Here is a 16,245-nt window from a genome sequence, read left to right as displayed (position 1 = left end):
TTCTATCTACTACAGTAAGTCTTTTAAGTTTGTTGATCGAAATCCTATTCCTCCATATCTCTACTGCAGCTTAGACAAGCAAAGGAGGAAATAGTCTCAGCCAGCAAAGTGGCCTACAGATTCTTGGCCGGTGTGGCCTCAAACTCATCAGTCTCACCAAGCAACACAGATAATACAAACAATGGCAGCCCAAGATTCCAGGGTGCCTGGTTCAAGAACCTCATCTCACCCGCTCCCAAGCCATCAACCAGCACTCCTCCAGAAGATTCATCATCCTGTTCTTCATCATCAGCAACCGATGACGATCAGTCACTTGAACATCTTAGATCAACAGGACAACTGCAGTGCTACCGTAATCTGTAGACTTAACGAGAGGTTAGAAATACTTAGATGATCATTGTTGTTATTACTTAAGTTACATGGTTTGTTCTGAAGAGAATCTTGAGTCATTATATAGATCAGAAGAAAACTAATTTTCGAATCTTTTCAAAGAAGTTTTTGTTTGTTTTGATGGAAATGTAGATGCTTGGAAAAGGATTGAAGGTATCACCACCCTTTCACTCTTTAACCACTTTGTGTATTACTTTCTTTGAACTTCTGAAGCAAATTTCTAGCTTTGCGAGAGGGTCCCCTCCATATTCCTTGCAAACGAATGGGGAAATTCTACGCTGTTGGAAAGCAGTTGTGTCACAGAATCCTCTTATGGGCCCCATATTTCCATGGATCTCTAACCAAATCCATGGAAACAAAGAGCTCCTCCTATTGGCTTAGACAGGTTTTGAAGCAAAATACGAGTGAAAATGCTGAAGAAAAATCTTGTGTATGCATAAAACATCTGATCATTTACATGGGTTGGAAATATACAACATTACTCTTTATCAATGGCACATACACAAGGACATCATTTTCTGCGAATCATTGAAGCGATGGAGTTCAGCGCATTGGCTGCTATCCTCGACTTGATCTGCCCCCTCTTCGGTATCTGCCTCTTGCCATTGGCGAGCGGGCCTACAAGAAGAGCGATGATGAACGGCTGACTCATTTTTTTTATGGAGGCTTGTATGAGGTTTTTGTTTTGCTTGGTTTTCTTGACCTCTCAGTTTCAGGTCCATTTATAGAGTTGAAAGAGACAGAAGGCCGTGGTAATTTGTCACGGGACATGACAGCGAAGACTAACCTTTGATGGTTTTGAATCATAGTGGTGTCTGTAGGATCAAGAGCAAATTGCTTGAGTCTGGTATTGCCCACTTGAGGAGTTGGCACTGAGGATGAGGTAAACGCTACTGATATTTTTTTAGGACAAAATTTTAAAACCAACCCATTTTGAAACTTAATTGTAAAAATCGACCCATTTTGAATTTAATTGCCAAAATCGACTCAGTTTCAGCCAAATTTTTAAAACCAACCCATTTTGAAACTTATTAATTGTAAAAATCGACCTATTTCGAATTTAATTGCCAAAATCGACTCAATTTCAGCCAGTTGGTTAAAACCAACCCATTTTGAAACTTAATTGTAAAAATCGACCCATTTCGAATTTAATTGCCAAAATTGACCCAGTTTCAGCCAACTGGCTGAAACTGGGTCGATTTTGACGAACTAATTTACGGAACTTCACGGGATTTCAAGTCCCGTGAAGTTTAAGCGCGTTGTTAAACTTCATGGGACTTGTTAAACTTCACGGGACTTCAAGTCCCGTGAAGTTTAGTAACTTTTTTTTTTATCAAAATCGACCCAGTTTCAGCCAACTGGCTGAAACTGAGTCGATTTTGATAATTAAATCACAAATAGGTCGTTTTTTGTTATTAAGTTGCTAAATAGGTTGGTTTTGAAAATCTGTCCTATCTTTTATAAGGTGAAGAAATCTGGCGACTGGATTTTGTTTCTGTAATAGTGTCAACTGTGTATAGAAATGTGTAACTGTAACTTGAATTGTAATTTATAAAAGTTTTAATTGCGAACTTGAACTTCGTAGTATCACCATTTGTGAATAGGCTCCATGTAGTTCTATTTGTTGCGAATAGACTCATTGATGAATTTATTTTTGACTCTCAAAATCATTAAAAATGTTGAGGAGGCAGATGACCCCCCTTAGTTCTATTGATGAGGATAGACACCAAATTACTATTTTTTCTGACTTTTTAAAGAGTCGAAAAAGCTCACCGAGTGTATTCACAATTGGTCGAAAAAGCTCTCTAATTGTATTCACAATTGGGCTAATACTACAGGGATTCTATTTGCAACAAATGGAATAATATGGGGTGCAAATAGAACTAAATTTTTTTGAAATTGGGTGATACCGAGGTGTCTGTCTACAATTAACCCTTTATAAAAATAGATTATAGAACACGTTTGTACAAGAAGAGGTTGGCACTGGAGATAAGGATTAATAAAATAATATATTTTTTATAATAGGATGACGAGACGTGAAGGCTGCCATGGTATCAATTTCATGTGCACTGTGGCGGTTGAAGATGGACCTTAGTTTAATATTTTCATGAAAATGAGGCACCATGCAGAGTGTGCAGTTGAGCAAAATTGGTTGGGGTCCTTATTATTTTATTTAACATGGCTCAAGCTTTGCCACAACTTGACTGTGCTACGACCAATGCTGGATACTGGAATCAACTGCTGGTTTCTGGTTTAAGATTAAAATAGCGAGAGTTATGAGGGCCAAAATATGAAAGTTATCAATACTACTTTGAGCCTTAGGGCCTGTTGGGATTTGTAGGGGGTGAAGGGAAGTTAAGAGAAACTGAGAGAAGGGAAGGGAAGGGAGTTTCCTTCCCCTTGGTTACACCCCAATTTGGGGGGTAACAAATTTTATACTATTTGGGGATGAACCAAGGGGAACTAGGGTGAATTAACTTCACCTCCTAAGTGTTCCCAAACAAGATGAATAGAGATGAATGGTTCCCCTAACTTCCCTTCACCCTCATTCCCCTCAATCCAAACAAGCCCTTAATGTCGAAAGTAATGTGTAGTTCTATATTAAGATGATTCTAGTAAATCTAGTCCATAAGCCGCTTAGTTCTATACATCCCTTCATTCAAATATCCTGAATTATTTAGATCCAAACACAAAAGTAGACAATTTTTCGTTTAAAACCGAAATGGCCTATTTAACCTTGGTCGTGTAAATCATTTTCTCTGATCAAAAAGTATACCATACATTTAAGAGGTAAGGTACATATAGTACTAATTATTAGAGGGGTTAATTTTAGAAAACCTTCCTCAACTACTGCGTCATCTCAGAAAACTCCTATCAACTATTTCGAATCTAAAACACCCTCCTCTCATCCCTCAATTTTGGGATTGTTGTAGTAACCCCCTCAACTTTCAAAACATGATTTAACCCACCCCCAACGATTTTTTCACTTAACCCCCTAAACTAATAAAATTAAATCTAAATGAACTCATGATTTAAAATTGCCAAACTATCCCTAAGACATTAATTTTTTTTACCATGGTGTTCCTTTTAGCTTTTTGATTAAATACATTTTCCATTTTATTTTCCCCTCTTCTTCTTCATCCACCATTTTTATTGCTATGTCCACGTGTGAACCCAATGTTTTCTTTCTTTTTAGAAACATTAATCTACTTTTATGTTCTACTTATCCATACTTCTAATGTTTGAAACAATCAAAACTTTTGAATTTTTTTGGAAGATTAATTTCCTCATAAAAAACCATCGAATTAAAGTCTACATAAGTTGAAACGTGACTTGGCCGACAATACAACCATACAGTCATATTCACATCTCTAGATTATCCTGTACACAAATATATAACCAAAAACTACACCACAAAGCATGTTACTAAGATAGCAAAGAAATATATAGATAAAAAAAATCTCCAGAACGACAGAGTTCAACTACATCTATACAAAAAGGGAAAAGAGTAAGAAAATACATCATAGGCTAGAAAGGCCACATGTGGCTCCAAGAAAAGTCCGAAACATAAAAAAAAGAACTATCTAAAATAACTGAAGCTAGTAGAAACTGAAAAAGTAGATCAGTGACCACTGCCGCTGGGTTTGCTCCTCAAAATATTTGTGATCCCGCGAAGAAAGATATTCCCCGAGACTGGGGTGCGCAAATCCCAAGTGAGTCAGAAAACTCCCAACAAACATGTAAAATTAAGTAATTGTTGATAGGGTTGGTTTTTTGAACTAACATGGTTTTTTCTTCAACAAACAATAATTTGCTTATTGCACATTTTGAATTGATGATATTAGGGGTGTGGGTTGTGGGGGTTATATGACAAAATTGTAAAAATGAAGTGGAGTTTTGGGAGACACCCCATAGTTGATAGGAGTTTAATCATATTTGGAAAGTCGAGGGGTTATTTACAACGCTCTCAAACTTGAGATTTTTTAAAATTATAACAGTTGAGAGGAAATTTTCTGAGACAAGCCTCATAGTTGAGGGGTTTTCTAAACTTAACCCTTTTACGAATAACACTTGTCCAGCAATTGAGGGACACGAGCCTGCAAATAAATAAATGTAGGAGAAACTACTCAAAATGAGTGAATAACTAAACAAATATTCTATAGAGAGTCACACCACAAAAACTGAGTAAGAATTCAATAAGTAACTGGGTAATTTATATCATGCATGAGGGGTTAGATGACTAGATTGGAAATTGCGACTATTCAATTGATGCTATAAATCACTCCATTCTTGTAGAGATGGTTATGATTGGATGCTTACCGATGGAAACTTTTTTCCCTAACTACCATGAGAAAACTTAAGAGTTATAGTTTTATGTTATGCGGTGATCTTCTTTTTAATTTCCTATTTAAATATATGGAAACATGCACGTCGCTTGTGCATGGATGGCACACACAAATCGAGAAATAGTCCAAACTTTTTCAGAACCTCCAAGTGAAGTCTGGGTTAAAAAGAATGTGAGAGGACAAAAAAATTTTATGAGATAAATTTTTATGTAAGTCAATTAGAACCAGAACCTTGGCACTTAAAATTTGCAGCAGAAGCAGTATATATATATATATTTTTTGTTCAAATACATAGGAATCAATAACAAGTAGTAAACATGAATCGTCTTTCTGTAAACAATACATTTTGAAAGCAACAAGTAAAACACATGATATTTTCTGCAACTCAAATCACACACACCATTCTAATAACTGAGCAGAAGATAAGACCTTATAAATATGAGTGCAGTATGAATTGCGCAGTAGTTATTAAATAGAGACGGAGCAGATGGCAGGAACGTAAGCAGACCCCCTGCCCCCAGTAAACGCAAGACAATCACGCCACACTTTGCTCCTCGCTTTCTCTACGCATTCGCTGCATAACGCTGCGTTCAGCGTGTAGCATATATCGTCACTCTGAAGGAGGGCACGGCGTGGCTTGGTCTTCTTCATCTCCAAATTCTTTCTTGTTGTCCCCGGAGGGAGATGGAAGTTCCCTCTGTTGACGCTGTTCGCTCCGTACCTGCAAGTAGTTGTGATGTGTTCCTCGTTGATGAAAGCAGCGAGTACTGCAGTGTTGCATCCTACGATCAGAAGGAGCAGAACAAAGGAAGATGCCGCCCGCACATGAATTTGAGAAGCCATTTCTATATTTAGCTCTTGCCTGATGATGAATCGTCAGAAGTAGCTCAATGGATCCGACTCAATCAATTGGTGCTAGGGAAAATTTGCAAAATAGACCGTTTTTATAAAGTATTTAGCGAAATAGACCGTTTTTAAAAGTAATTAGCAAAATAGACCGTTTTTTGGTAAAAGAGGTCGATTTTGAAAAAGGGTTCAGAAAACATACGGGACTACTAGTCCCGTATGTTTAATCTCACTCAGAAAATATACGGGACTACTAGTCCCGTATATTTTCTGTTTGTTAACAAAACATACGGGACTAGTAGTCCCGTATGTTTTCTGAACCCTTTTTCAAAATCGACCTCTTTTGTCAAAAAACGGTCTATTTTGCTAATTACTTTAAAAAACGGTCTATTTCGCTAATTACTTTATAAAAACGGTCTATTTTGCAAATTTTCCCATGAGTGTATGATGCTATATATAGAGGAGTTTGCTTGCATTATGTTGAATTGGGCAAATTAGGTGCCGGCCAATCAAATTTTTTTTTTTAAAAAAAATTGTTGAGAAAAGGCCTGATGATTAATGTATTGATAAGATACACAGAGGGAGGGGTAGTCGATGAGAAAGAAACTAGAAATATGCGCATATAAGATCTCCTGCCTACATATCTTGTTCAGTGCGGCCAAATCATATTATATATTAGTTGTTTCTTTATTTTGATTCGGCCGGGTGTCTGTTAGATTTTTGAATTATGTGAAACGTTGCTAAGCTATTTCAGACTCTAACAATAACAACTTTATCTTGTTGTGTTAGTTGTAGCGCTCATTTTGTTTAGACCTGGGGTACTTAGGCACTGTTTGGCAAACAAAAAAAGTGTCTTATCTAAGAGTTTGTGTCTTATTGACTTGGTCAATAAGCTAGTAGAGCTGTTTGGTAACCAAAAATAGAAGGAGATTATTTTGGAGATTGTGTCTTTTGCAAGTAGCTTTTGGAAAGCTATCTCAAGTAGCGTTTGTCTTTGGGAAGGAGCTGTCAATTTTTTTCTTCCGTTTTTGCCCCTAATAATTTTAATTTTATATTAATAATATTGCATGACCTTTTTAGTCATTTAACAAATTTAAGCTAGTTGTACAGCTTCTTTTGCCAAACAGCTCTAGTCAATCAGCTAGCTACACAGCTATCAGCTTTCAGCTATAATTTCACAGCTTTCAGCTAGCTTGACAGCTTTCAGCTATAATCTCGCAGCTTTCAGCTAGTTTTGCCAAACAGAACCTTAATTTCCTTGGTTCTGCTGCCGAGTTCTTGTTTTGAGTTCTTTAAAACATTGCAAAATCTATCTCATATGATAACAACTTTGCTGAAAAATCCACGAGGTTCAATACATGTTAGGGTTTGAAAACCTGCTCTTTACGGGACTGTGTTTTGTATCTTGGTCTAATGGAGTCACTTACATGTAGCATCTAACGGACGTATAGTAACTGCACAGGACTACATGAATCTTTGTATTTCCGGGGGGAAAAGACTTCAGTATTACCAAATATTAGAAATTTGACGTATTCAGTTTATCTTCTGCTCAGTTATTAATTAGATTGTTGTGTACGTGAGATTGAGTTTTAGAAGTATTGAGTGTGTTACTTGTTGCTTTCACAATGTATTAATTGTTTACCGCAATACAATGTTGTGTTTCTAGTTGTTATTGAGGGATATGTATTTGAGCAATATATACTAATAAAAATTAATTTACGTCAAAATTTAATTAAGGCAAAAGTTCATGTTCTAATTGACTGTCAGAAAAAAAATATCCTACAAATGTTCTAGTTTTATTTTTCTGTCTAGTGGACTAAATGCCTTTAACAGTGATGGTTATGGTTTCAATCGCTGATATCTTTTTGTTGGGAATTTAACGCCGAAATCCCTAATGCAACAGAAACGCAGAATAGAGAACAGTACACAAGATTTAACGAGGTTCGGCAACTGCCTACGTCCTCGGGAGCCACACAGTCAATTTCTTATTAATCAAACAAGAAATTACAATTTAGGAGCAGATCTCAAAACTGAGATTTCTCAAATAAACACTGTAGCTACAGTGTTAATAATTAAAGGGTATGAACCATTTCAATTCTCACTTGAGAATAAATGAATAACCCCAATATAAACCCCCTCTTTAATTCTCTCTCTCTCTCTACTATAATCCCCCTTCAAACACAATGAAAGCTGGAGATTAAATCGCTGCTATGATTTGGGTGTTTTCGCCGCCGCCAGAGAAGAAAGATCGGAGGAGAGGGGGAGAAGCGCTACAGTTTCCAAAACCCTAGGTTGGGGGTTTATATAGGCGGAGATGAGGGGCTGGCGACAGCCTGTCGCCAGCGAATAACCCTGACGCAAAGGTCGGGTTCGCCAAAAAGAACGCAGAGCTCGGGGAACCGCCGTCAATCAGGCTATCTCATCAAGCTCCTCTCCTGTGTGGCTCCGCCCTCATCATCTATGCATGAAGGCCAACTGAAGTTGCGCACAACTCCAGTTTCTGAACTGTCACCGTCTTTGTTAACATGTCTGCTGGATTCTTACTTCCTGGAATCTTTTCCAGTTTCAACACGTCATCTTCCAACAGGGATCTGATGAAGTGGTACCGAAGCGCAATATGCTTCGTTCTAGAATGAAATGCTGAATTCTTCGCTAAGTGTATCGCACTCTGGCTATCACTGTGCAAAGCATTCTTCTCCTGTTTGAATCCCAGCTCTGTCAACAAACCCTGAAGCCATATCATCTCTTTACTGGCTTCAGTCACTGCAACATACTCAGCTTCTGTAGTGGATAGGGTAACGATCTTCTGTACCTGTGACATCCAACTGACAGCTGTAGTTCCAACGGTGAATACATAGCCGGTGGTGCTTCTTCGGTGATCAACTTCGCCGCCGAAGTCTGCATCTACGTACCCTTGCACTTCTACCTCTCCCTTACCAAAGTGCAAACACTTCTGTGTGGTGCCTCGTAGATATCTCAGAATCCACTTGACCGCTTCCCAATGAGCTTTTCCTGGATTCGACATAAACCGGCTGACCACTCCCACTGCATGGCCAATGTCTGGTCTCGTACAGACCATTGCGTACATTAAACTTCCGATAGCTGAGGCGTAAGGAACCTGAGCCATACTCTCTTTCTCTTCTTCTGACTGAGGAGACTGATCCTTTGACAGACGAAAATGGCTGGCCAAGGGTGTGCTCACAGGCTTGGTGTTGCCCATGATAAATCTCTACAAAACACGGTTGATGTACTCCGTCTGAGATAACTGCAAGAGACCTCTCTTCTTATCTCTCGTGATTTGCATTCCAAGGATCTTCTTCGCTGGACCCAAGTCCTTCATGTCAAACTCCTTTGACAGCTGCTGCTTCAAACTCTTGATATCCTCCATATCTGCTCCTGCAACCAACATATCATCAACATACAGCAGTAGGATGATATAGCTGGACTGATATCTTTTGAAGTAGCAACAGTGGTCGGCGTTGCACTTCTGGAAACCTTCCTTGTGCATGAAGCCGTCAAACTTCTTGTACCACTGTCTTGGGGCTTGTTTCAGGCCATACAAGCTCTTCTTGAGTCTGCACACCAGGTTCTTTTTCTTCTTTTCTTCTGAGAAACCTTCTGGCTGGTGCATGTATATCTCCTCTTCTAGATCTCCGTGAAGAAACGCCGTCTTCACGTATAACTGCTCGAGATGAAGATCTTCAATTGCTACAATACTCATCACGGTCCTGATAGTATTTAGCTTCACCACGGGAGCGAAAATATCGGTGTAGTCAATTCCTTCCTTCTGCTGGAAACTTTTGACAACTAGCCGAGCTTTATATCTTCTGGAACCATTCTGCTCATCTTTCACCCGGTACACCCATTTGTTGTGGAGTGCCTTCTTACCCGTAGGCAACTCAGCTAGTTCCCACGTCTGGTTTGAGATGAGAGACTTCATCTCATCTTTCATTGCAAGCTCCCACTTGCTCGCATCTCCACACTGACAAGCTTCATCAAAGCTTTCAGGCTCCCCACCATCTGTCAACAACAGATAGTTCATGTATCTCCTGTTGGGTACAGGAGGACGAGAAGATCTTCTTAATATCGGAGCTGGTGCGTCGGGCTCCTGCGCACCATCTTGTCCAACAGGCTCTTCTTGCTGAGGACCCTCTGCATTGGGTTCTTCCGAGAGGTTACTCGGGACATCATCTGCATCTACAAATATTGACTCGCTCTCCGAGTCATCTGTCTTGTGCATGTCCTTGTACATCACCTTCTCGTTGAATATCATATCTCTGCTCCTAATCACCTTCTTGTTTTCGTTGTCCCAAATGCGGTAGCCGAACTCATCTTCATCATAGCCGATGAAAGTGCATTTCTTTGACTTGGGATCAAGCTTATTCCTGCCTTGATCACTAATATGCACGTAAGCTACACAACCGAAAACTTTAAGATGTGAGAGTTTTACCTCCTTTCCGCACCATACCTCCTCTGGTATTCTGTGCTCCAATGGAACCGATGGACCTCGGTTGATCAAGTAAGCTGCTGTGTTGACCGCTTCTGCCCAGAACTGCTTCGGTAGGCCTGATTGTACTCGAATGCTTCTGGCTCTCTCTGTCAACGTTCGGTTCATCCGCTCAGCTACACCATTTTGCTGAGGCGTGCCGGGCACGGTTCTCTCCATTCTGATCCCGTGCTCATAGCAGAACTTCTTGAATCCGGTGTCTTCATACTCACCGTCATTGTCGGTCCTGAGCTTTTTTATTCTCAGACCGGTCTCATTCTCGACCATAGCTTTCCATCTCCTGAAAGCTTCAAATACTTCTGACTTATGCTTCAGAAAGTAGACCCACACTTTCTGAGAGTGATCATCGATAAAAATTACGAAGTAGTGTTTTCCACCAATGGACGCGGTGGTTGTTGGTCCCCAAACATCTGAGTGAACGAGCTCTAGCTTCTCTTTCCTGGGGGTTCTGCCACTCGTCTGAAAGCTGACTCTCTTCTGCTTTCCAAGTATGCATTCTTCACACATATCCATCTCCACTGACTGCAGTCCTGGAAGTTTTCCCTTTGTGTGCATGATTTTCATCCCCTTTTCACTCATATGACCGAGTCTCTGGTGCCACAGCTTTGAAGTCTCATTGCCTGCTGCAACTGAGATCAAACAACGTGCACCTGCTGTCATATACAGGGTACCAGTCTTCTTGCCTCGGGCAATCGTCATTGCGCCCTTTGAGATCTTCCAATCACCTCCATGGAAGGTTGTGGTATATCCTTCGCCAGCCAACTGGCCTACGGATATTAAATTCTTTCTCAGGTCGGGAATATGCCTGACATCCTTCAGCTCCCATACTGACCCGTTCAACTTAATTTTCACTACGCCTTTGCCCACAATAGCACATGGTTGATCATCACCAAGATATACGTATCCAAGATTTCCGGGGGTATACTTCTTGAAGAATTCTTTCTGAGAGGTAGCATGGAACGACGCTCCTGAATCTAACACCCAAGATTCCTCCTTGCTCTCCAAAGAGCATATCAATGCGTCGTCTCCTCCTGAAGTGGATGTGACATTCACCTCTGCCTTTGCCTCCTTCTCTTTCTGTGCACTCTTGCACTGATTCTTGTAATGCCCGGTCTTTCCACAATTCCAACACTCGATAGCCTTCGAGCTGTTGCTTGGATTCCTTGACTTGGACCTCCTGTCCTTTGATCTACCTCTGAAGTTTGATTTTTCTCGTCCGTTTCCTCTGGTTGAATTTCTACCTCTTGACTCTGTATGCAATACTGAAGAGGTTGTAGCTTCACCCGTTTCTCTCCGTCGGATCTCCTCACTGAGAACCAAATCACGAACGTCGTCAAACTTTAATTTTTTCTTTCCCGACGAGCTACTCACTGCCGTGACTGTAGCGTTCCAACTCTCTGGTAGGGAAGAAAAAAGTATCAACGCCCGAACTTCCTCATCAAACTCAATCTCAACTGAACTCAATTGGGTTGTAACCGTATTAAGTTCATTGAGGTGTTGTGCTACTGACGCGCCTTCCGTCATTTTCAGATTGAATAACCGCCGTGTTAAATGAACTTTATTTGCGGCTGATGGCTTCTCATACATATTTGAGAGAGCTGCCATAAGACCCGTCGTGGTCTTCTCCTTTGCTATGTTGAACGCAACATTGCGAGTCAACGTCAATCTGATAACTCCGAGGGCTTGTCTATCTAGAAGGTTCCACTCATCTGCCTTCATAGAATCTGGCTTCTTCCCCGATAGTGGTTGATACAGATTTTTCTGATACAGATAATCCTCTATCTGCATTTTTCAGAATCCGAAATATGTTCCATCAAATTTCTCAAGTCTCATTTTTGCCTCATCTGCGGCCATGGCTCCCACTTGAATCTGACTTCCTCTAGATCGTTTCACGCTCTGATACCAGTTGTTGGGAATTTAACGCCGAAATCCCTAATGCCAACAGAAACGCAGAATAGAGAACAGTACACAAGATTTAACAAGGTTCGGCAACTGCCTACGTCCTCGGGAGCCACACAGTCAATTTCTTATTAATCAAACAAGAAATTATAATTTAGGAGCAGATCTTAAAACTGAGATTTCTCAAATAAACACTGTAGCTACAGTGTTAATAATTAAAGGGTATGAACCCTTTCAATTCTCACTTGAGAATAAATGAATAACCCCAATATAAACACCCTCTTTAATTCTCTCTCTCTCTACTATAATCCCCCTTCAAACACAATGAAAGCTGGAGATTAAATCGCTGCTGCGATTTCGGCGTTTTCGCCGCCGCCAGAGAAGAAAGATCGGAGGAGAGGGGGAGAAGCGCTACAGTTTCCAAAACCCTAGGTTGGGGGTTTATATAGGCGGAGATGAGGGGCTGGCGACAGCCTGTCGCCAGCGAATAACCCTGACACAAAGGTCGGGTTCGCCAAAAAGAACGCCGAGCTCGCCTGTGCTGCCGAAGATCGCCTGGACCTCGCCGCCTGTGGCTTCGCCTGTGACTACCGGAGCTCGCCTGCGTCATCCTAGAGCTCGTCGGAGCTCCTCCGCCGCCGGAGGTTGGTATCCACCCCCAACCTAACACTTTTTTCTAAAATCTTGGTGAACTGCCATGAAAAATAATCTAAAATTTGGAATCCTATATATTTCCCTCCATGATAAAAAATAATCTAAAATCTTGTTGAATGGGATTAAAAATAATCTAAAAGTGGGAATCCTATAACCCTCAATCCTTACCAAGCAAACCCAAAAAAAGAAAAAGAAAAAGAAATGTTATAACCAATCAGCAAACCAAACTATAACTCTCAATACTCACCACAACTTTGGAATTTCCGTGAAGTGGAAGGATTCAAATGGTATTAGAGCAATCTAGATTTGAATTCCGTTGGCAAGCGAAATTTTAAAAATTTATCCCTCTGCAAGAGTTCAGGTTTCTGCTCGTAAAAGGGGTGCTCAACGTAGAGCGTATGTTAAAATATAAAACTATCATACCTTTGAAAAAGTTAACATCTAATTTCTTATATTTGATAATACCGAAGTTCTTTCCGCGGCCCCGAAATATGGTGATTTAAGTAGTCCGGCACAATTACCATATGCGTGTCCAGCAGATGCTACACATAAGTGACTCCGGCCGGTAGACCAAAACAATACTAAAGCAGTGCTGCAAAGAGCACGACCCAATGTCATCAAACCCTGACGTGTATTCAAATGAATTTCTTTGGCAAAGTTTGTTATCATATGAGGTAGATTTGCAGTGGAATCAGGGAACGTTCCCACGTCTAAAAACAAAAACAGCGCTGCCGCTCGTAACAAGATAAAGTTGTTGTTACTAGAGCTTAATTAGGAGCGTTTCACATAATCCAAAAACCTAACAGATACCCGGCCGAAATCAAAAGAAGGAAACAACTGATATACAACGCGATTCGCCGGCGCTGAACAAGATGAGGAGGTTCGTGCTTGGTGGAGTTATGGCTTGATCTTGTATGCGCATGTTTCGCATTTTGTCAACAATTGAAAAAAAAAAAATAAAAGAAAAGAAAGATTGGCCGGCACCTAATTCGCCCGATTCAGCGTAATGGAAGCAAACTCCTCTATATATAGCATACACTCGTCTCATAACATCTTATCCCTTCAAAACACAAAGCTTAATTACAGGCAAGAAGAGCTAAATATAGAAATGGCTTCTCAAATTCATGTGCGGGCGGCATCTTCCTTCGTTCTGCTCCTGCTGATCGTAGGATGCAGCACCGCAGTACTCGCTGCTTTCATCAACGAGGAACACATCACAACTACTTGCAGGTACGGAGCGAACAGCGTCAACAGAGGGAACTTCCACCTCCCTCCGGGGACAACAAGAAAGAATTTGGAGATGAAGAAGACCAAGACACGCCGCGCCCTCCTTCAGAGTGACGATATATGCTACACGCTGAACGCAGCGTTATGCAACGAATGCGTAGAGAAAGCGAGGAACAAAGTGTGGCGTGATTGTCTTGCGTATACTGGGGGCAGGGGGTCTGCTTACGTTCCCGCCATCTGCTCCGTCTCTATTTAATAATCACTGCGCAATTCATATTGCATAGTAATTACTATCTAAGTTTATCTTCTGCTCAGTTATTAACTAGATTGGTGCGTGAGATTGAGTTTAATTTAGAAGTATTGAGTGTGTTCCTTGTTGCTTTAATAATGTATTGTTCGCAGCAATACGAGGTCGTGTTACCAGTTGTTATTGATTAATGATACGTATTTGGACAATATATATTATTGAAAATGTTCCTGTTCTAATTATCATAACAAATTATCCTACAAATGTTCTATTTTAATTTTTCTGTCTAATTGACTAAACGCCTTCAAGGATGATGGTGGTGGTTAATTTCAATCACGGCAGATAGCTTTTTCCAAATCTTGGTGAATGCAATGAAGAAATAATCTAAATTTGGAATCCTATAAATTTATCTCCATAATGCAAGATGCATAAGTCCGAGCAGAAGGATTCATCACTTCCACCAAAGAGACTTATAATTTGGGACGAGATGTGCTCGTGCTCGCGCTCGCTGAGGAACATTCCCTGGATTTATGAAACTGCGTACACGCGGGAGGTAGGGTTGTACGCCGGACAGAATGTGCTCAATGCAACTACGGAGTTGGCAATGACGACCATGTTTGTTCTTCGAACACCGCGATGAGCGAGTTGCTGTTGAAATGTGGGGGAGTGCCGGTGGAGTTTCTGTGGGGACGTGGTGCGGTAGTACTGTCACGCTCGTTGAACGTTAGCTATGAGGCCGTTGTGGATGGCTATGTTTGAATGTGTTGTATAGTTTGTTTGGGTTCGTACCACGTTCTGTATTGGATTTGGATCCTCTCCACTATAAAAAAAGTAGTGGAGAGACCACTACTTTTAATCTCAATCGTTGATTATTTAGTAGACGGTTATGATACAAAAAAGTAGTGGAGAGACCACTACTTTTAATCTCAATCGTTGATTATTTAGTAGACGGTTATGATACAATCTAAATCTAACACTTACCCACTACTTTTAATCTCAATCGTTGATTATTTAGTAGACGGTTATGATACAATCTAAATCTAACACTTACAATACCCCCGCGTATTGCACTCATTCCTAATTTGCACTAAAAGAAAAAATCATAACCACAAACTAGATAATCAATAGCTGTGATAATGAATTGGTCCCTCCACTATTTTTTAGTGGAGAGGATCCGAATCCGTTCTGTATATGCTTTTTCCGAAATCATGTCGATACTATATATTTTTTTAATATTTGGGGCTAAATTCCATAAACCCCCTTTAACTTTGAAAGGTTGTCGGATAACCACCCTTCATATATAACTTTCAAAATACCAGAAACCCTCCGATAAGTTTAGGGGTTATCAGGAAACCCCCTTTATCTTTAATAATTTTTTTTAAAGAAAGCTTCCCAAAAGAATTTGACGGAAGAATGAAAATAATAAGAATGAAACGGCTGCTTCTTAAGTCCATAGTCGTATTGTATGTTCACGAACACGGATCCTAGTCAGTCATATTATTTGGCAATTAAGAGATCACCGTCTCAATTTTAAAATTTTGATGATGTTTAAACGACCGTGATCCTTTCCTTGATATAGCCAACGTCATATCCCTCCCTATCGTTGTAAAGATTTTTCCTTTGGGCATCAGCTTTGCTGGATGACCAGAAAGAATTTATCAATCATTCCGGTATTTATCAAACCCACAAAATAGAAGGATGGTTAATTCCAGAATCTATCAGTGATCATACACTTAACATGCAGAAGACCGCATAAAAAAGATGCTATGAGAACAATATAGAAATGATTTCAAACTAGAAATGATCAAGATCATAGGCCATTGGGAATTCATTGCCTCATCATATACTATGTTCTGTGTAATTTAACTCATCCGTGTATATACTGAACACCAACTTTCATCAAGGATTCATCATCCTATGTATATTTTCTGCATCAACCAATCTTCCAGCTTTGACGCAACCCAGCTAAGGTTGTGAGTTTCAGCCCCTTACCACGCATCTCATTGAACAACTTTAAAGCCTTGTCGATACTCCCAAATTTACAATGTGCATTGATGAGTACATCCAAAAGTTTATGGGATTCAACAACCTGAAAGGTGTGGCAAACGGGTCGGGTCGGGTCATAGGTG

At 40.2% G+C, this 16,245-nt stretch overlaps 1 protein-coding gene across 1 annotated transcript in view; it reads left to right on the top strand.

Moving 5' to 3' along the window:
- Positions 1 to 568, top strand: part of LOC109851422 — a 9,015-nt gene extending 8,447 nt beyond the window's left edge. The window contains exon 4 of the mRNA XM_020421547.1: positions 70 to 568. Coding sequence (XP_020277136.1) covers positions 70 to 363 — 294 coding nt within the window. The 3' untranslated portion in view covers positions 364 to 568. The remainder of the gene's footprint in view (positions 1 to 69) is intronic.

Source organism: Asparagus officinalis, chromosome 8, assembly GCF_001876935.1.
Source record: "Asparagus officinalis chromosome 8, Aspof.V1, whole genome shotgun sequence".
In the NCBI taxonomy this organism is placed as follows: Eukaryota; Viridiplantae; Streptophyta; class Magnoliopsida; order Asparagales; family Asparagaceae; genus Asparagus; species Asparagus officinalis.
This window is presented reverse-complemented; position numbering and strand designations above follow the sequence as displayed.